General features: G+C 36.0%; 1 protein-coding gene across 3 annotated transcripts in view; it reads left to right on the top strand.

Annotated features, from left to right (window-relative positions):
* Window positions 1–4,693, top strand: part of LOC107873450 (exocyst complex component SEC3A) — a 37,288-nt gene extending 32,595 nt beyond the window's left edge. For all 3 annotated transcript variants that reach the window (XM_016720313.2, XM_016720314.2, XM_016720308.2), the window contains one exon: window positions 4,336–4,693. In XM_016720313.2, the coding sequence (XP_016575799.1) occupies window positions 4,336–4,446 (111 nt within the window). In that variant the 3' untranslated portion in view covers window positions 4,447–4,693. The remainder of the gene's footprint in view (window positions 1–4,335) is intronic.
* Window positions 4,694–23,688: the final 18,995 nt, after the last annotated feature.

Genomic DNA, 23,688 nt, shown 5'->3' with positions numbered 1-23,688 from the left:
TTGTTTTAAACAAGTGTTGCCAGAATAAACTAGTGAACACCTTATCTTTACCAGAAACCATTGTCTTTGGGAACCCATGCAATTTATAGATTTCTCTAATGAAAACTTCTGCCACCTGAGCTACTGTATATGGATGTTATAAGGCTACAAAATGTGCATACTTGGTGAATCTATCCACTACTACCAGGATCACCTCTTTGCCTTGAGATGTAGGAAGTCCTTCTACAAAATCAAGACTAATGTCATTCCAGGCTTGAGTTGGTATAGCTAATGGTTGTAAAAGACCAGGAGATGCTACATTCTCATCTTTACACCTTTGACAGATATCACAATTAGAGACAAATTCTTGCACCTCTTTCTTCATTGCTGGCTAAAAGAAATACAATTGTAACCCCTTCAAGGTGCCCTACTGTCCAGAGTGTCCACCCAAAGCTGATGCATTCATAATATGTAGTAGTTGTTGTCTCAAAGCAATAGTTTTGCCAATATACACCTTACCCTTGTATCTCAACACCCCTGAGGTCAGCTTGTAGTCCTGGTTATGATTGGGGTTGATTACTAGGGCAGTAAGCAATTCTTGATCACTGTTATCTCCTTCGTAACTCTTTTCTACCTCCAAAATCCATTCAGGTTTTGCTCTTGACAGAGCCTGAAACTCACCTTGTTCCTCAGGAATTCTAGAGAGGGCATCAACTACCCTATTCTCACTCCCCTCCTATATATAATCTCATAATCCAAGCCCAGTAATTTAGTAAGTCCCTTTTGTTGAATAGTAGTAGTGATTTTTTGCTCCATCAAATACTTAAGACTGAAGTGATCAGTCTTAATAATGAAATGGTTTCCTTGCACATAGTGTCTCCACTTGTCTATGGCTGCTAGAACAACCATATATTCTTTTTCATACACTGATTTCTCCTTATGTTTGGATGCTAGAGCCTTGCTATAATAAGCTAGGGGTCTGTTGTCTTGAGTAAGAACAGCACCAATACCTTGATTGCTAGCATCAGTCTCAATAGTGAAGGTCTTTGTTGTAGTCAGGCATGGCTAGCACTAGACAGTGCTCATGGCTTGTTTCAATCTCTCAAAAGCTTCCTCAGCCTCTATACTCCACTGAAATGAGTTCTTTTTTAGTAAATCAATCAGCGTCTTACTGATGGAACCATAATTCTTCACAAATCTTCTGTAATACCCTGTCAGATTGAGGAATCCCCTCAGCCCCTTAAGGTTTTTGGGAACAGGCCAAGACATCATTGCTGATACCTTAGAAGGGTCTGTAGCCACCCCTTTACTCGTAATGATGTGCCCTAAGTACTCCACCTGTGACTTGGAAAAACTGCATTTTGATCTCTTAGCAAACAACTTGTTGTGTTGCAAAATTTTGAAAGTTTCTCTCAAATGCTCCTCATGCTCTTGTAAATTTTTACTATATACTAGGATGTCATTGAAGAAAACTAATATAAACCGCCTCAGATGTTGCTGGAACAAGGAGTTCATTAATGACTGAAAGGTGGCTGGTGCATTTGTCAGCCCAAATGGCATCACCTTAAACTCAAAGTGACCATGATGAATCTTGAATCCAGTCTTTGATATATCTTCCACCCTCATCCTTATCTGGTGGTAACCCGATCTTAGGTCAATTTTAGAAAACAAACATGATCCTTGTAGCTCATCCAAGAGATTATCAACTACGGGAATGGGAAACTTATCCTTTACAGTAATTTTGTTGAGCTCCCTATAATCAATACAGAACCTCCAATTCCCATCTTTTTTCTTGACTAAGAGGACTGAGGAAGAGTAAGGTGAGTGACTAGGTTGTATAATTCCCTGCTGCAACATCTCTGCTACTTGTTTTTCCAGCTCATTCTTCTGGTAATGATTGTACCTATAAGGTCTCAAGGATACCGGTCTAGCTCCTGGTATAATGGGAATTGCATGATCTTGAGCTCTGGCTGGTGGTAAGTCAGTAGGTTCTTCAAATATATGGGCAAAGTCATCTAACACTTCTTGCACTTCTCCTGGTATCATCCCTTCACTACTCATATCACCTCCATTTATAGTAAAAAGATGAGTTAATAAAGCTTGACCCTTCTTGAGTATTTTGCCCATTGATTTAGCTATGATTTGGTGCAAAGCTACAGGTTCTACGTCTCCTTCCAGTGTCACTACCTTACCACCCTGCTTGATCTTAAGCTCATATAGTTCATAGTCAAAGGTTACAGGTGTATGCACTCTCATCCAATCACCTCCCAAAACCATATCACAACTACCCAGATTCAGTAACCTGAATTTGTCTTCAAACTCAACCCCGTTAGCCTTTCACTTAACCCTGGGCACACTGTGATGGCTATACATCTGTTGGCCATTGGCCACCGTCACTCTCATTGGGGTATCCACCTGAGCAACAACCCCCAGTTCCTTAGTAGTTTGCGTGTCTAAAAAACTGTGTGTACTACCAGAATCTACCAGTAATACCACTGTCCTTTTTTTGATCCACCCTTTAATTTTGAAAGTATTTGGTTCTGTGGTACCTGACATGGCATTCAAGCACACTGCCTCTTCTTCCATGACCTCGATTCCTTCTTCTTTCTTTTGAGATTCCTCCTGCTCCTCCAGTATCCCTGTCCTTGCTCTTTTTCTGCTGTGATGGCATTTAACAGTTTGTCTTTGCATACATGTCCTGGAAAGTATGTTTCTCCAAACCTCCAACAAGCACCGGTATTCTCTTGAATTCTGCCTTGACTTCAGGTTTAGGCAGTGTTGCTTGGATCTTCTACCCAGTACTGCTTCCTTTAATCAACTCCTTGCTAACTGGTGCAACCGTCCCCCTGTGTAACCATCTACCCCTCTTTTCCCTAGCATTAATAACTCGCCCTTGCTTCTTGGCAAGTGACACAGCTTGGGCCAAGTTTATAGGCTCATACATCTTAACAGTCTCCCTAATTTCTTCTTTTAAACCTCCAATAAAACACTCCAAAATGAAATCCTCAGGAACTCTACGATTTCTCATCAATACCTGAGCCCTAAGTTCCTCAAATTTTTGCAGATAATCATTCATTGTCCCTTGTTGAGAGAGCATTTTGAATTCAGCCACCACACTTTCACTGTGATCATCTTCAAACCTTATCACCAACTCCTCGCAGAACTCTTCCCACCTCACCAGCCTTCTCGTAAGCGTATAAGAGAAATACCAAGCCTCAGCATCTCCCTCCATGTGCAACGTAGCCATTTCTAGTTTTCTAGCTGGATCAGTGATTCTATAAATCTTGAAGTACTTGTTGCACCTTCTCAACCAAGATCGAGGCTCAGCTCTTCCATATATGGGAAATTGGAGCTTGGGATGAAACTCGTGGCTCAGATTGGATCCATTTCCCCCCACTTCGGCTACTTTATTAGGTGTAGGAAATAATCCATCACCTCTGTTGCTGCTTTCAGGAGTAACTGGACTCTTACCAGTGCTTTTTCCCAACAATCTCATCATAGCTTCATGAGTTTCCTCCATCATTTGCTTCATAACTCCTTGAGTAGAGCCCATCTCAGTCAACCGTGACTCTATAGCCGAGAGCTTAGAGTCCACCTCTACTTTATTAGCCTACACTTGAGCTTCAATTTTTCTCAAGTGTTCCTCGGCTTGTTTAGCCCTTGTAGCATCCGCTCCGGTCATTGTCCAGAGGTATAATCAAAACCGATGGCTTTGCTACCAATTTGTAATGAACTCCAACAATCACAACAAATTAAATCGACAACAACTCAACAATTACACTAACTTCACCCTGAACAGTGTTTAAACAGTAATAATCAAATTTCGGAAATAACTAACTGAAATTCAATTAAATCGCAAAGAGTACTAAAACTGAAGGAAAATCCTAGATAAGCTAGCTCAGCAACTCGATTCCAAAGGTGAACAACCCAGCTCGAAGCAACTGCATACCTGAATCAATAGTCAATTTGTAGATCAACTCATTTCCAATTAATTGAAAATAACTTCACTGGAAGGTAAGGATTTTGGAAGATAAGAACAGAATTGGGAAGAGGAAGAATAAGAATTTGGATTGAGATTTAGCGAAGAAGTTTTGGAAGGAACACGAGCTTAGAACATACCAATTTCACATGCCTTTCTTCTATTTGTATTTGATATTTATACCCCTTTTGAGTGAATCTCAACCCTTGATCTGGTACTTGATCTAATTTAATCACCACCCTTGATTACTAACTGCTGAACCTTATTTAAATAGGCTCTAACGGTGTCGTTTAGTAGTGCTGGCTAATATGTGTAATGAATGATCATTACATTTTTCTGATCAAGTTTCTGTTGTTATGACATTCATAAACTTGCAGAAGGAGTTCCTGGACAAGTATGAGAGTTTCGTCAAACTTATAAATAAGGTTTACCCCACCGAGACCATCCCTTCCATCTCAGAAATGCGCGGGCTTTTGGCATCGATGTAATTAGGAAGCTGTAAGTTTAATTCTTTTTCTTCTCTTTCTCCTGATGGAAGCGGGTTGTACTTTGTAGTTAATATTCTTTTTCATCATCATTTGATTAATTCTAACCCTCACATTTATTAGATGAAAACAGACGTAGGTAGAGAGTTTTTGCGTTCTTTGATTTGTTATATTTTTTCTTGTAGTACAAAGGCAGTTTTTAGTTCCAAGCTTGATTCGTACTGTAAAGGCAGAGGCTCTCACATCTAAATTGGTGTCCATATTGCACTAGGGTGTGTTTGGTACGGAGGAAAATATTTTCCTCCATAGCGAACACACCGTAAATCTCCATCTGTTTTGTTATTAAGGCCTTGAAACCTCGCTGGCCTGTCCTCCCCCTCCCCCACCCCCTCCCCCTCCCCCTGCCCCGTCCCTCTCGAAACGTAATACTTTAGATTGGATTTTGGGTTGCCAAATTTAGCCTGGATAGATTAAAGGTATTATTATATTAATGCAATTTAAAATTGTACTGTTAAGATTAAACCAGAAATGAGCATACAAAGGAGACAATCTCAAAAGGATATTTATAAATCTATATAATAGGTGTGTATTGTCAAAGTTGTCTCAATAAAATTAGCGGCATAAAGTAAGATTAAACTACGAGGCCTTAATATATGCACGTAACAATTTAAGTTCGAGTGAGTCTAAGCAATTTCATTTATAGTTCAGGGTGGAAATAGTGCATTTACTCCTATTTATAAAAGGAAGGACTAGTTATAATTAATAAGACGTTAGTTATTTGCTTGTAATGCATTGCCTCGATTGTTATGGTAAAAACTATATTTACCAATATGAAGATTTGAGTTTTCAATTCAAAGTTCTAAAATATTTGATGAAAAGTAGAAGTTTATGTTTCTTTTTCAATTTTAATTTTGTGCATTTTATTTTTTACAATCTTTCATATTATTTTAAGTGAAATTAAAATTATAATCCTTATTAAATTTTTCGAGGCCTCAAACAGACGCTTTACTAATCTTGTCCTTGATACCCCTATGTATAGCCCATGCTAGCACGAGCAGGATATTGTGAAAGTTGAATAAAGAGATAAGCATTCGGTACCTCCTCGAACTGTAGCCAAAGTTGTTACGACACACTCCAACTTCATATGGGTCCTATTACCCTTCCTTCCCTCCCCCCCAACTCAATTTTAATGTATTTTTGTCACCCTTTTGCGCTGATGTGACATCTTTATTAAATAAAAATGGAGCCCGCATTAAAGATGTCACGTCAGCTGAAAAGAGTGACAAAAATACCTAAAATTGAGTTCAGGGGTAATAGAATCTCTGTGAAGTTGAAGTATATCGTAGCAAATTTGATCATAGTTGAGGAGGTTACTAGACGTTTTACTCTTGAATAAAACATCTCATGCTCGGTATATTATGTTACATATCGAGATAAGCAAATATTGCATGCTAGTTGTTGGATATTATTTATATACAAATAGAACAAAATATAGTGTCTTTATAAATGTTAAACATCATAGCTATTTGCATATCAGACATTTGAAAAAAAAAATTCCTAAGAAAATAAATTTCTTTAAAATGAGAAAAATGATTTTCCTCGTGAAAGTAGATAAAATAAGTTGCATAAGTGACATTTTAAATTTATTATCTTTTCCATCCATCCAAACCCCTCGACCCTCACTCCTTGACCATTCCACCCCCGAACCCCGACTTTCTATCCATCCCAACTTTATGGTATTTTGCTAGATAACATATAAATGCTTTTGGGATAATATTTTTTTGCTTGCTTACCAAACACAGAAAATAAGTAATAAATTTACTTATTTTTCAAAAAAGAAAAAAATTGTAAGAAACTATTTTCCGTGGAAAACAGTTTGCTTCGTACCAAACACCATATGTGTAAAATTTGTAACCAAATTGTAATTTTGATTTTTTTTTTTTTTTTTTTTTGGGTATTCTATTGATGCATTGGCTTCCTCTCCCTCTATGATGCCTATTTTTGACTAGCTAGGAGATCTCGCGGTATCCGTTATTTTCATGATTCTCGTGTGTATATTATTTGTGTAGTTCATCCCCTTCTAAGGAAAATATTCAGTTTTAATTATTCCAGCGGTAATAGGACCCCTTTTATTTTGGAGTGTATCTCAGCAATTTCGTTTATAGTTCAGGGTGAAAAGAGTGAATTTTCTCAATCATTAATGTCGTTATGTTCTTTGAAATATATGTTAGATAATTACATAATAATCAATGTATGTTATGCAGTTAACATCTTTAATTTGAATATAAAAAGAAAAACAATAATATACTCAATGTAATTTTTCAAGTGGAGTTTGCAGAGAGTAGGATCTTGATGTACTCATATCTTATCGTTGCATGAAAGTTATTTCTCATAGGCAACAAAATAACAAAATACAAATAAATATAAAACAGAAGTTGAACAGCTCATCCCTATCAGAAGTTGATTCTTGGAAGTCATCAATTAGTGCACTCATCAAGGAAAGAAGTTTTGTTTTAAAAAACAAATGCAATTTTCTTTAAGTTCAAGTATACTTACCTCAGAAGCATCATTTCCTTTCTCCAAGTCTAAATCTTCAAGAGCCATGAGTGCTGCTTCATCAACTTCATCATCATCTGAGTCAAATCCCCAAGCTGCTACTTGCATAGTCTTCCCTCTTTTTGTTTTTTTTTTTTCAAATCCTTTTCAGCCATTTCCTTTCTCCATTCTATTTCCCAGACTGGGCAATCTTTGATAATGTGATCTATTTTCTCACACTTGAAGCAACCACCTTGAGACTTATCATTGGAACAACACCTTCTACTTTTTCCTTTCTAGTTCTGGCACTTGTCTTTCTTAAATTATTTTTTAAAGTTCTTGACAAGCATTTTATCATCCATATCTGAGTCTTCTTTGTCAGACGCCTTTAATGTCGGTGACTTTTCCTTGGTTCCCTTGTTCTTTTTGAAGTTCTCCATATTTTTCTCATATCTATCTACAAGAGTATTCCAAATTTGTGTTGCGGAGGTACAACCTGAGATCCTATTGTATTTATCTATTCCAAGTCCACAAGTAAGAATATACTTGGCTTTAGCATTCTTTCCAAGCATCTTAAAGTCAGCCTCATCATACTCGTTCTTGTCCTTTAATACTTCCTTCTTTTCAATATTCTTCTTCATGGGTTATCGAGGTCCATCGATAATTATATTCCATAGTTCGTAGTCCACATCCTGAAGGAAATCTTTCATCCTTTCTTTTCATCCTAAATAGTATTGTCTCTTGAACAACGGAGGCATATTGATGTCTTGTCCTTCATAGTATCCAGTAGGTGGTGTAGAATTCATCTTGGATCTTATCTTAAGGTGTTAGCCTTCATAAGATAACTCTCTCTGATACCACTTGTTAAGAATTCGTACCCTACTAATCTTCTTATTTTCGCCTAACTTTTGCTTATCGATGGAACGTGTTGCCTGACGTGTTCCACTGACATGTTTCAAAGAAGCAGTAAACAGAAAGTAAAGAACATAATGATTTTTACGTGGAAAACACCCGGCTCAAAAGGTTTAAAAAACCACGACCTGCAACTCTACAGGATTTAACCCCAACTTCACTAAAAAACTCTGAGCCTCAACAATGAATGATTACAAAACTCTTGTAACCAACAAATAGGAATTATATACTCTAATTCCTATAACTCAACAACTAGGAATTATAAACTATAATCCATATAACTCAATAACTAGGAATTATAAACTCTAATTCCTAACTACACACACACCTCCCAAGGTATGTGTTCCCAAAGTCTCTTAGTTTTCCCCAATTCGAATACTAGCTCCTAATTTAGTTTATAACACACTGAAACTAATATTACATGAATAGATCAAACACAATGAACAACTCTAAAAATCAACGCTAAAACTCTTAGCTGGATTCTGTACTAAGGACCAGGTTCTTCAACGTGTTTCTTCAGTGATTGAGTAGCACTTTGTGAAGTCAATCTATCGATTGAGCTTTTCTATTTTTTTAAGTGCGTGACTTATTCTGGCTGCTGCATCTTCTATTTAAGCACAACTCTCCAAAGAGTCATTCTTTATTTCAAACTCCTACTTTACTTAGAACTCTCATTGCATAGAGTTCTACTTCAAGTGAGACTCCTTCTTCAATTCCAACTCTTGTCTCCTTAGTGTTGTAGTAAAACTCCAACTCTTTTGAATTCTTCAATTTTCAGAATCTTTCTCTTTCCATACATTGGACTCTTAAGGATATGCTTAGAAGTGAAACTCCTTCTTCACATAGGAATCCTTTTTCAACTCAACTTGCTTTCCCTTATCATCACGTGTTTGAATCAAATTTAACTTGTTTCATTCATATTGTCATTCATCAAAACTTTAAGGTTCCAACACAAACTCTCAAAAGCTGCTGTCTTAGCCGCCGTAACCGCTAACTTAGCCTCTCTTCTAGCAACCTTATACTCATCCTTATTCTTATATCTTTCCTCACCATCCTTGCTCCCAATCAACTTAGCATAATCCACTTTCTTAGACTCCTCTTTTCTCTTGACCTCTTTGTTCCACTACCTGTCTCCTCGATGTTTGTTAGATCGACCTCTCAAGAAACCCAACACCTCTCTAGCGATCTCCCTAATGCAACTAGCAGTCATCTTTCATATATTATCCACTCCACCTCTACTCTCCTAAGCCCCCCCTAATCTTTAACTTCTCTTCTATCTCCAAAGCATTAGTCAAAGTTAGGCTCCCTCACTTAATCCTGGGTCGTGCCTCCCTACTTCTCTTCTTTTTACCCTTATTGATAACCAAGTCCATCACCAACAACCTATGTTGAGTTAAGAGATTCTCGCTAGGTATGACTTTACAGTTTTTACATAGCACTCTATCCCCTTTTCTAACAAGCAAAAAGTCTATCTGAGTCTTGGCCACTGAACTACGAAACGTAATAAGATGATCCTCCTTCTTCAAAAAAGTCGAATTTGCTATCCACAACCTAAAAGCCCTAGAAAAATCCAACAGAGAAGTTCCTCCTTCATTCCGCTCACCAAAACCAAAACCGCCATGCACATCATCATACCATCTCACTAAAGACCTAATATGCCCATTGAAATCCCCTCCCATGAAAAGCTTCTCAGTGCTCAGGATGCTCCTCACCACCTCATCTAAAACCTCCCAGAATTTCTTCTTCTCCTCTTCATCCATACCTACTTGCGGGGCATAGGCACTAATAACATTCACCGTAGACCCTCCCATGACCAACTTAATTGACATTAGTCTATCACTAACTCTCTTTACCTCTATCACCTGCTCCCTAAGATCTTCATCTACTAAGATACCTACCCCATTTCTATGTCTCATGCTATCTGAGTACCACAACTTATATCCATCCACATCTCTTGCTTTAGTGCCTACCATTTAGTTTCCTGAACACACGCTACACTAACCCTCCTCTTTCTAAGAATCTTCATCAGCTCTATAGACTTACCCTGCAAAATACCAATGTTCCAATACCCAACTCGCAACCTAGAAGCTCTCTTATCCCGCCTAACCTTAGTACCCCTAGCCCCTAACCCCAAACTCAATCCTAGACCCAACCCAGACCCAACCCCCTTAAACCCCAACCCAGACCCAACATCTCCTAACCCCGACCCCAACCTATGAATGCCCCTAGTCTACCCTCGCTAATCATAACCATTATGCAACAAAGGAAAGAAAGGAAAAAAGGAAAGAAAGATAACAAAGGGGGATCAAGATAAGGTAAAAGGCACACTAGTTAAAATAAAGTCAATAAAGGAGCTACGGACAAAGAGAACAATCTATAATAGATAGGGAGCAACAAAACCAATAATATAACGCAAATTTTGATACACAATAGTCAATAGCGGGAACTAATACTACTACACTTAATGGATATGCTAGTAAATCAATTAACAGTAATCAGACAAGGTAACACATTCCAAAACTACTAAGAACAATAAAGAGATTCACACGTACAACACTATTACAAAGTAACCAATCAATAAGAAATTCGACACCCACAATCAGATAATCAACCAAGACGCTACGAAACAAGAATCACAACAAGAATAGTGCAGAACACTACCAGTAGCAGCCCCTAAAAATCAAGAAAGCTATACGCAACTAGAAAAGATGGATCGAGTGCATCTGATCGAAGCTGGGTTGTGTCCTTATACTTGATTGAGTCGCTGGATTTCGGCAATTTGCGGTAGAAATTGGCCGCCGAAATAGTGTTCCTGCCACCGAATTTCAACGCGATTTGCATTCTTCTTTGAGATGATGATGATGATGATGGTGCCTATCTTCTTCTTATTGTTGTTCGTTAACTACGGAAGTATGACCGGACGATGAGCTAAATCACCATAGATACGTCAGAGAATCACTAAAATATCTTTTTTATGGAGCACCGGTTCAAACCATAAAGAAATTTGATGCCGGTTTGAACAAGAAGACGGTGGTTGTTAATGCTAGGAAGATGGACGAGGCGGTGGAACCAGCAGCGCTTGAGAAAGTGCCCCAATGAAGAAGTCGTGAAATTGCAGCCGCAGCAGCTCTGTAGGTGCACTTGGATACTTTTCAATAGTTTCTTTCACCGCAACTAACACTATAAGCTCAGCTTCCAGACTACCAAACTCCTCATAGAAGTTGCAACGGAGCTTTTGTCTGTTGATGAGAGGTGGCAAGTATAAAAAAATACCCACGAAACTAAAATCCAAGATTATTTCAAAGGAAAAGGACTTCGCGGTAGGAAGATAAGATAATCCTGATGTATTTGCTATATGAGCAGATCATTAATATACATTTAATCCTTTTACTAAACATTGAAAGATTGCAGGAGATTTAACAGTGATTCTGAATTGAAAACAGTATTCTAGTGGATATTTATTCCTTGCCAAGAACAACGTATCATCACTGTATAACGCCAAATTTAAACAATACCTGCAGCATCTATTTTAAGAAAATATTTCTTTGCAATTCAAATAATTGTAGAGAAAATGATCATATTTTTTAGATCCAAATAATTTCAATCCAATAGAATTGGGTCTTGTTATTGAATGAGAATGAAGAAACCTCAAATGAAACCTCAAATAAGAAATTTTCGTTTCTTCTACTATTAAAATGGAAAATTCCCAATTAAAACTCAAAAAAAAAAAAAATCTAAATCAGAAAGCAAAGAAGCAATAATCATAACACTGGAAGTTGTATATCTGATGAAATAGTTTAAATCGAAAGTCCAACAAATTGTTGATTTCCAATATCGCAAAAAAAAATTAGGAATCAGTAAACATACCCAACAGAGAGAATATCACAAGAGTTGAGATTTTTTTTTAACAGAGAAAGCGTTAATATTGAAGACCTGCAAAGAGCTGAGAAGAAAGATGGCCAGACGTATTTATTTAGCAGAAAATTTGCTAATGCCAATAAAAAAGATGGCCAGACGTATTTATTTAGCAGAAAATTTGCTAATGCCAATAAAGTGCCACGTATTTGGTAGCAAATTTATGATGGCTACATGTATTTAATACCAGCAAAGAGTTATTAGCATTTGACATGAAATGGCCAATTTACCCTTAGATAGATTTGTTATGGAATTAACCAGCCATGTCAAAACCTTTTTTCCTATAATATAGAAAATACATACATATATATATATATATATATATATATATATATATATATATATATATGTATAAATTAAAAAAAATTGATATTTGTTTTCTTTCTTTTCTTCTCACATCAACAGGCATCCTTCTCAATTCTCATCCCAAAAACACTCTCAAAGAATAAAGATCTTCAAAAATAAATTCATTAATGGCATCCACCGCTAACTTTTTCATCATCTTCCTTGTTGCCATTTTCATTCAATAATTCAATGTTCTATTCAATATCGGAATGTCATCGTCACTAACTACATCTTCATCTCCACCATCATCTTTAATTTGTTGGTCGTCATCTTCTCAAATCTTGTTTGGTGAAGTCATTCAACCATCATCAATGGCATCATTCTACCATCGTCTTTCTCACCCTTTTTCAAAATTGCCGCTACAGACTCTTCATAATTGTTGCCTTCACCATCGATGATGTCATGAAATTATTTTAACCATTTATCACCACCGACTTCTCGACTTCCTTGAAATTTCTATGTATGCTTCAATTTCATGTATGTGCCCTAGTATAAAACACCCAAAAAAAAATTGTTTTTCAACTTTCAACAAAAAATGTTAGTCAAAAACAACATAAAGATCCAAACTTTGCAGTAATTATCACTAAAATAAATAACGAGGATAAACAAATCTAAAATAAAATTAATAAATATATATATAATTCCTCCATTTCAGATTAAGAAGAAAATAAAAATTAGAACTCTTCTTCGATCTATTTGGATCTTAGTGTTTTCTCGATTCAGATCGGATAAACCCGATTTTCATCCCACAATTTTGAATTTGAGAGATGTTGCCCGGCGTCGTCTTCTTCACTTTTTTGTTCATCACCGGAAAAGTTGTTATTGAATGGAAATGGCAAATAACAAAGAAAAGAGAATGAAATGAAAATGAAAAAAAAAAGAGAAATAACAAAGGAAAAATTATAATACACAAAAATAATCAATTTATTTATATCAGAAAAAGTAATATTATGTGGCGTGACGTGGCATGGTGCGTGTATAACATTTCTTACTATAAATTTAGATGTGAGTTTTTAAGGGGATAATAATTCTATTTTTAAATAGTTCAGGGGGTAATAGGACCCCCGTGAAGTTATAGTGTGTAGTTAAGAATTCGAGTATAGGTTGGAGGGGCATTTGGCCATTTTCTCTCATTTTTATTAAATACTTTGATTTGTCCTCATGTCTTTTAATGTCAAATTTAAATTCGTATCCTATCTTTTACTCTCCTATTTGATGAATTTGTGCAATTTTGTTTATGTTGTATGGCTACTAATTAGATTTTGTTCTTTTTTGTAACACCTCGTACTTAATTACGTGCATTAGCCATTGTTATATGTTTTGGAGTATATGTATTGATCCTAAGTTAGGTATATATGAGTTTAAGTATGAGTATTGATTATTTTGAGATGGTTTCAAGTGTATAGTTTGATTATATGTGTATAGGAATCGACCTTATTTATATCGGAATTTGCCCGTCGATGGTTCCATACGAAGGTTATTGAATAAGCTTTCCAACGATATAAAGATTTCCAAAAACGGATAAGTTTCGAATATAATCAAGCACGTTCGAAACTATAAAACGGTGGCCGGGATGTTGTGAACAGTAAATGTGCAGGAAAATTTCCTGCACACAAACTACTGAGGCCTGCCAGTTTTTTTGGTCAACTTTGAACGATCATAACTCCCTCAATATAATGAACTGGGAGAGCTACCACATATAAAAAGAAATATCTTTGAGTCTTCTTTCCAATGCAATTAGTTTCATCCCAATCCAACATCTGAGTAAGGAGTTATACTCGTTTTACTTCAGCCTCTCAAAATAGATTTTTAGGGTCAACTTCAAACGATCATAACTCCTTGTACAGGACGAACTGGGTGGCCTACTTTATATGAAATGAAAGTCCTTTGAATTATCTTTCCAACGATACCAATTTAACCCAAATCTGATATCGGAGCAAAGAGTTATGGCCGATTTACTTTAGCCTATCAAAACAGTCCACCATGGACAGATTCGGATTTACTTAAATTTTTAAGGGCAATATGGTCATTTTCCATCACCTCATGGACGAAAATTGGTCATTATATACATATAATTAGTCTCATATCCATCAATTATCATCAAATTATTGAAAATAAGAAACCCTAGCCTAATTTCAACTCCAAATATCTTGTGATTCAACCGTAGAAAATCCAAATTGATTCCATAGTTGTGTTCACCATCTCAAAGGCTTCGAGAAGCACCCCTTATTTGTGCCAACAGGACTTCGAAATCAAAAGGGTCATTTTATGGTAAGGATGTAAATTATGTTGGTGTTATTTATATGGATATGTATATATATATATATGCATGTGAGCATAAGAAGTATGTTATTTGATTGTTGTTGAAAGATGATTGGGAAATGATGTTGGATTATGTTGAATTGTGAAGGAATTTGGTATGATGATGTGGTATTGATGATGTGGTATTGAAATGATGATTATATATATATATACACATAAACCTATTGTTCAAGTTGGTTTTTGGAATGTTTTGCAAATATTGGTAGTATGGAATTATGGAAGAGAATTGTGGTGTTGGGTTGCTAATACTAGATGCCAAATATTTCATTGTAGATAAGTGATTTGTAAAGGCGGGAAGTTGTGTTGAATTGGTATCCGAATCTACAACGAGGTATGTAAAGCATACTCTAACAATGTTCTTTGGCATGAAAACACCAATGTTCCATCAAGTAAGATTCCGAGGTTGTCCAAAAACATGTATTGTTCTACGTTACCAACGAAGTTGTTTCCATCCTATAAAGTGTCAAAATGTTTCATTGATATACCAAAAGGCTCTTATTTCATTGTTGTGATATTGATGATTCTGAAACACATTGTTGATGTACCAATGAGTCTTTATTACATCGTTATTGTATAGAAGGTCTATTACTTGGTTCCTATTGATGTATCATTGTTTCAAAGTATCAAAAATGTGGTGGCGACCGAAATAACAATCTCAAAGATTAATTGAACTAAGTGATGGGAGTTCTCTCTTATCGGGTGGTATCCCAGGGGCATAAGCCTAGCATAGGTCGATCCCTATTTATGTGTTTATGGGTGGTATCCCAGGGGCATAAGCCTAGCATGGGTCGATCCCAGTTGATATGTACTGGAGGCAGCCTAATGATCACAGTACAGTACAGTAATGATTACAAAGACGATAAGAACGAAGGTAAAGTGATTGAATAAATACAATGTACAGGTTGTCACAAGTTCTAGTAAGTGTGGTCCACTCCTATTACGACTTATTCACTTGTTTCTGATTTCTATTGAGCTCCTATATCATATGTGATTATCTACAGCTTTACATACTCAGTACATATTTCGTACTGACGTCTCTCACGGGGGACCTGCATTTCATGCTGCAGGCACAGGTACCTCAGCTCATACACCGCACAAGTAGGAGCCAGGTCATACAGCTATTGTTGGTGAGCTCCAGTTTGCTTCGGAGCTTTCCGAGTCGGTTCCTTATGTTTTGTTATTGTACGTGAGTCATGTGTGGGCGGGGGTTTGTCCCGACCCTAGTTATGTCATGTATATCCTAGAGGCTTTGTAGACATAAGGAAGGGTAAAGTCATGGAAGTTTATATAGTGATGTTATATCTGTATATGTGGTGGCCCCGACGGCCAAGTATTATATATATATATATATATATTTGCGCGTGTTGTGCTGATACAGGTAATTAGATCCTTCTATATGCAACGAAGTGCTGTCCAATTTTTGGTGACATGTAAGTGAAAGTACAGGTATTTGAACGGGTTCTCCCGGGCCTTCTCGGCTTCGGGTGCCAGTCCGACCCGATGGAATTTTGGGGCGTGACGTTTTTCTTCAGTACTCTATTCCACGTTCTTCTCTTCTCTTTACTCTTATTATTTAAAAAATTTCCTTTAACTGATTTCCTTAACTAATTTGCTTATCATCACTATATATACATTGTTTACCTAAAAAATCATTAGTATACTTTATTTACATTTTTATAAATTTTATTTTAAACTCGACTGTATTTGATTGTTTTCTGTGTTTGGATACACAATTTTCTAAAGTCTATTTTAATATTTTGGTTAGCTCCTCACCTCTACTTTAGCTATACGTTTACGTCCTAATGAATACCTTAATTATTTACTTTTAAGACTAAAATTATTAATGATATAACAAATACGCACAAATTATACTTGCTTTAACACACTATCGTTTTGTATGAAAAGGGAATGTTTATCAATTAACAGATTTATGAAGACCTTTTTTTATTATTATTTAGAAGTTATCAGATTTTTATATCAACTATTAAACTTTAATATAAATTGGGTGAAAATCATTTTCCCTCCCCAACTTTGTCTTAAAAATCAAAGTCCTCAACTTTGAACAATGATCATATTTCCCCTTTTATCTTAATTGAATTTTTAAAATGCCTATTGTACCCTCTCATCATCAACTTTTTTCATTTTCTTTCAACTTTTTTAAAATCATCATATTTTTATTTTTTTCGACTTCATGTAACAATTTTTTTCATAAAAACATGAACATTATCTTCTGGGCGAAAAAAGTGAAATACTAATTAAGTATATAAGCTAATGATGATCTATTATAAAGTAAATTAGCATAATAAGAAAATTAATTTTATCAATAGTAATCAAAACTCTAATATTTATTTTACAAGTGAAAATAATAAGTAATATTAATTTTATAAATATATTTCAATGCAGAAATTATAAAAGAGAAAATGCTCAGTTTCCACGCTGAACTATAAACAAAATTGTTGAGACACATCCGAACTTTAGGTGGTCCTATTACTCTCCTAGACTAATTAAAATTGTATTTGTGGCAACCTTAGTACCTATGTGGCACATACGTTGCACATCAGTGAATCAACATATTGAAGGTCCACATAGGCACACATATGTGGCACGTAGGCACTAAGGTTGCAAAAAATATGATTTTAATTAATCCAGGGGGGTAATAGGATCCTCCTAAAGTTCGGGTGTGTCTCAGCAATTTCGTGTATAGTTCCAGGTGAAAACAAAGCATTTTTTCAATATAAAATAATGATTAAAAATAAGGCCAGATTTTTAAAGTTTATATTTTTTTATATTTTAAATTATAATTTATGTAATATTTTATTAATGACAATCACAACTTATATTATTTATATAGACAATAGATAATACTTGTCTCTTATCACTTGACGCTCATACTTAAAATAGTTGTTTTAATTTAGAGTAAATGCACTGTTTTCACCCTGAACTATAAACGAAATTGCTGAGACACACCCCAACTTAAATGGGGTCCTATTACCCCCTGGACTAATTAAAATCATATTTTTGGCAACCTTAAGTGCCTACAAGACACATACGTGTGCCTACGTGGACCTTTAGTATGTTGATTCACGCAGTGTGCCATGTATGTGCCACGTAGGCCTTGAAGTTGCCAAAAATATGATTTCAATTAATCTAAGGGGGGTAATAGGACCCCTTTTAAGTTGGAGTGTGTCTCAACAATTTCGTTTATATTTCAGGGTGGAAATAGTGCATTTTCTCTTTAATTTACTTGTCCAATATATAAAATTAAGAGAATTTTATTATGTTATTTTTTCTTTTTACCCTCTTAGTATTAAACAACTACATAAAGTAGTAGTATAGACAAATTAAAAGTTTCAAAGTATTATTAATAAGGTTAATTCAGTAAAATACACCTCTAAATAAATTTTTTTTAAGGGTTGTATCATTTCAATAAAAGTCAAGTACTATGAAACAAATGTAGTAAGAAAATGGTGAAACACAAAAAATATATGCACATGCATGTACATACATATACACACTTAGGGGTGGCTTGGTTGCAACAAGTTATCTCACGATTGGATATCCCGAAATAAGTTGTACCAACATGTATATATGGTAACTTATCCCATCCCCGTGATATAAATAGTGGGATAAATAATTTTAAAACTAACTAATACCTCTAACAAAATGCTGAATAAAATAATCCTGAATTTTATTCCCAAAGTTGAAGACACAATTAAACTATTGATGTGACCTATTACACACCTATACTATATAAGAGTAATTTTATTTACTCCCCGTGACACCAATGCTCAAGTTTAATGAGTGGAGTGGAGTACACTCGCCCTGGGGTGATGTCACATTTTTAATTCAATATATTCCTATCAAATTTAACCCTAACCTGACCCAATCCCATAATATTTGACCCTAATTCGATTCAACCCAAAATATTAGACCCTAACCCAACCCAAAATAATACACCCTAACTCGATCCATTCGGGTAGAATATAAATCGACAAACCCAATTTGGAGAGCATCAAGGATCGACGAAGACAAAATACAAAATCATTTCTCAATTTTCGTTCCAAGTTGAGTAGAAAATTTGAACCTGATCGAAGAGATGAAAAAACACTTGGGGGGAAGAAATAATTAGTAAAATTTAAAAAAAAAATTAAGAGAAAAGAACTATATTTTCTTGCAATATAGTAAAAAATCAAACGATTAAAAGAATTTAGTTGTCAATTCTTCAAAGAAATGAGCTTGAATTTTGATTTTTCAATGATCAATTTAAGAATTAGGGTTCTTGAATTTCAGAACCCCAAATTGACTTAAATGGGATTTTCGGTCAATATATCCATTGGGGGCTTCAATTTATTAAATTTTTAATGTTTTTTACAGTTTATTTTTTAGTGTTAAAAGGCTGGATGTTGTAATACCCCGAAAGTACACCCTGGACGCCACACAGTGCTTATGGTTCTGAAAGACCACAAACTAACCCATGACTTGTACCTGTTATGAGCACTGAGTATAACTGATATCAAAAGATCAAATGTGGAATTTAACTGAAAAATGCCATAAGGTCTTAAAACATAATTCTGATAATGTCTATAAAACAATACTGACAATACTGATAAAACAATTAAAAACTGACTAACTGTCTGTACTAGTTTGAAAAGCCTCTACTGGCTATGGAGCTGATGGGACAAACCCCCAACTAACTCCGACTGAATAGAAAATACTGAACTGATAAGGTATACTGAGATAAATAAACCATGTCCTCGAAGTATGACAACTTACCACTGCTATAGCTGGTAACCTGGTATGTCAATGCGCGATCAGAGAACTGAGCGTTCGAACCTATGATATTAAACATTATAGCGCAAGAAACGAGTAAGCGTCAGTACTTTGAATGTACTGGTATGCTAAATGAGGTTAGTGTAACGACGCGAGACTACCCCCTAGTAGTTACATGGTCTTTACGGTTCCGAGGGACCACAAGCTAACCCATGATCTAGTACCTGCTATAAGCACTGGATAATATAATCATGAATATAAAAGAATAACTGAAATGCCATAAGGTTTTAATAATGAAACGACTACTGAATTATGAATCTGGAAAAATATTGAAATCTGAATAATTTGAATAGCTAACTGTAGTGTCTGAAAAGCCTTTAAACTAAATACTGTGAGTTGATGGGACAGGCCTCCAACTAACTCTACTAATTTCTGAGATAAAGACATAAACTAATATAATCTATCCTCGAATGATGAGGACTCACACTGCTACTGTACTGCTGATGATTTGAGGGACTAAGTGCAATCCGGGAATTAAGCGTCAGCACCTATGATATGATACATCATAGTGAAAAAGAAAGGTATGCAATCAGTACTTTGAATGTACTGGTATGCTAAATGAGGTAGGTTGATATGCATAGTTTCATGAATAGGAATAATAATAACTAACTAATTATACATGTAAAACATAGAGTACTGAGTAGAGAACATGAAATCTATAAGTACTGAAAATATAGAGAAATCAGTAAATACCGAGTATGCATGACAATCTGTAAATACTGAAGATACGTGAAAATCTGTAGACACTGAGGATGCATGACCAAGCATATAACATGGACTGAGTAAAATCTGTAAACTGAAATACTAACAAAATATGATATCTGTATGATTTAGCCAAACAAATCTAAGATTGTATAACTAAACTGAGACTACTTGAGACTGTGGGACGTATCATCTAATCGATATTTTCCAATTTGAGCTAATCGAGGTCCAACTTGTAACCCCAGTTAGAAGGGTGTTAATATTGTGCCACGGGTACTAATAATGGCTCTATGGATCCACTAAACTGATATAATGTCCAAAGGACTAAGGGTGTCATGCCTGAACTGACGGGTGACCCTTGCGAGATAGTCAAGCCTAGTTTGATGGGTGACTACTCATATCCTATGCTGGCTACGTAGTTCTGGAGTATAGGGACTGCTACTAATGACTCTGCCTATCTGACAGGGAAGCCGCCATCCCTGCACTCGCTTGGTGCTAAATTCTACTCCTAACTGAAAGACACTGAGATACTAAAATTTTCTGAGTTGAATGGCTAGTATCTGACTATTCTGATAATGCTCACAATAAAATCTGAAGACTATTCTATAATATACTAAGACTAGACTAAATAAACAGATATGATTTTCGGGTATTCAATACCCCAGGACTAAAAAACAATGATAGTAAAATGACGATAAAAATTGGAGATTAGAACATGAAGGCTTTTAGTAAATCAATCACTCTTGAAGGCATTTTATTAAACACTTGTAGTTCATGGTTTAAAACAATCATAGGAATGTCCTAAAACATATAGAAATAGCATGAATCTGACATAATAGAGTTAAATCGTGGTCTGGTTCAATAAATAACAACACTAAAATATGGAGGATTAAATAATAACAATAATTTCTTGGTAACATGGTATAGAATCATAGTTCATGGAGATTCATGGGCGAAATCACAATTTAAAATATAATAACTTGAAAAGATCATAATTTTATAATTTAAAAGGGTTGCTTGGACTCCATGGATGAAAGGGATCCCTGGATGAACATCTAACACACCTTAATTGATGGATTTCTTGAAGTTCTTGGTGAATTATTGGGATTGACCTTGAATTTGACAGCTAGAGTTCTTGATTGGGAGAGAATGTCTTTTGATTTGGGGGAAATTAATTAAAGAATGATTTTAAAATATTTTTAGGGCTTAAATATCATACCTGTATGGACTAAAATAATAGGGAAAGGACTATTTTATCCCTGAACGAAATATTAATTTTTCATTGAATTTTCCTAAAATAGGAACCTGGCCAATGCGGCGCTATCGCGTCGTGTCACTGAAAACTGACAATTGGGAACTAGGCTGACGACGTGACATGCCATTATCGCGGTAAGCCTTTGGATGCCATTTTGGCCACCTCCGTGACGCGCCAACATCGTGAAGGCCCACTAGAAATTGACAAACGGGAAATTGACCTGCTCAGTGACGTGCCATGATCGTGGAGTCATATTGGAAATTGATAATTGTCATTGGGGCTGCCTACGCGATGCACTAAGGGTTAAAATGACGGTGTTTAACGACTAAAACTTTAAATCACCATAACTTCTTACCCGGTTATCAAATTTAGGTGAATTTTTTATCTTTGGAAAACTAATTTAATTTCTTCCGAAATGGCAGGCTCTAAACTGGAAAATAATGAGTGTTTCAAAAATTTTATATATGAATACGCATGAATTGGGACTTAAGTTATGTTAGGAAAATATGAGGTATTGCAATATCTCCCCTTGGGATCATTCGTCCTCGAATGAGATTGGTTAAACTGAGGGAAAACTGATGAACTAAGATTACACACTGAACATGCATATCTGATGCATGACTGAAGTGATTCATGAATGCACGAGAAGACACCTTCTGCTGAGTCGACTAAGAAGACACCTCTTTCTTAGCTAACTTTTTCTTACCATCCTCAACATGAGTAACACTGTCCATAGACAATCTACTGAGAGCATCATCCACTACATTGGCCTTGTCCAGATGATACAGAACACTCATGTCATAATCCTTCAATAACTTTAACCACCTTCTCTGACACAGATTTAAATCTTTCTGAGAGAACACCTACTAAAGTCTTTTGTGATCTGTGAACACATCTACATGCACCCCATACAAGTAATGCCTCTAAATCTTTAAGGCAAACACTACAACTGCTAACTCAAGATCATGAGTAGGGTAATTCTTCTCATGGGGTTTAAGCTGTCTGGAGGCATAGGCTAATGACCTTACCTCCCTACATGAGGACACAACCCAAACCTACTCTGGATGCATCACAGTACACAACAAAACCATCTGAACTATCTGGTAGAGTCAAGACTGGGGCTGAGGTGAGTCGAGTCTTCAATTCCTGAAAACTCTTCTCACAGGAATTTGACCACTAAAACTCAACTTTCTTTTGAGGATATCTGGACATGAGTGATGCAATAGAAGAAAATCCTTCAACAAACCAATGGTAATAGCCAGCTAAACCCAAGAAACTCTTGATATCTAATAGAGAGATGGGTCTATGCTAGTTTCTCACCACCTCAGTCTTTTGAGGATCGACTCTAATGCCATCAGCGAAGATGATATGGCCAAGAAAAGCTACTAATCTTAGCCAGAATTCATACTTACTGAATTTAGCAAACAACTGGTGAGCTCTAAGAGTTTGCAACACTATTATGAGATGGTTTGCATGATTATTTTTGCTACGGGAATAGACAAGAATGTCATCAATGAAGACTATGACGAATATGTCTTAAGTACTGCTTGAACACTCGGTTTATCAAGACCATAAAGGCAGCTGGGGCATTCGTAAGACCAAAGGACATGACTAGAAATTCAAAGTGGACATACCAAGTACGGAAAGCTATTTTCGAAATGTCACATTCCTTGACCTTGAGTTGATCTGAGGTCTATCTTAGAAAAGGAGCTAGCACCCTAAAGTTGATCAAATAAGTCATCAATTCTAGGAAGTGGATATTTATTCTTGATTATGACCTTGTTCAACTAATGGCAGTCTATGCACATTCTGAGAGAACCATCTTTCTTACGCACGAATAGAATAGGTGTGCCACACGGGGAGATGTTGGGTCGAATGAATCCCTTATCTAAGAGATCCTTTAACTATTCTTTCAGTTCTTTGAATTCAGCTGTAGCCATTCCGTATGGCAGAATAGATATAGGCTGAGTATCTGGGAGAAGGTCTATTCCAAAGTCGATTTCCCTTTTAGAAGGAACTCTGGGGAGATCTTCAGGGAACACGTCTGGAAATTCCCTCACTACTAAAACTGACTCAAGAGTTGGAGTTTCTGAGCTAGAGTCTTTAACTCGCACAAGATGGTAAATACACTTCTTTGATATTATCTTTCTGGCTCTAAGGTATGAGATCAACTGACCCCTAAGAGTTGTAGTACTACCCCTCTATTCAAGGATTGTTTCATTAAGGAACTGAAACTGAACTATTCTATTTCTACAGTCAACTGAGGCATAGCATGAGTGGATCCAATCCATGCTAAGAATAACGTCAAAATCCATCATCTCTAACTCCATGAGATCAACTGAGGTAACTTTCTGAGATATTGTGACTAGACAATTCCTGTATACCTATCTGTCTAAAATGGAAACACCTTCTGGGGTGGACACTGAAAA

This window comes from Capsicum annuum, chromosome 6 (genome assembly GCF_002878395.1).
Source record: "Capsicum annuum cultivar UCD-10X-F1 chromosome 6, UCD10Xv1.1, whole genome shotgun sequence".
Lineage (NCBI taxonomy): Eukaryota > Viridiplantae > Streptophyta > Magnoliopsida > Solanales > Solanaceae > Capsicum > Capsicum annuum.
The sequence above is the reverse complement of the archived record's forward strand: the minus strand, read 5'-3'. Positions and strand labels throughout refer to the sequence as shown.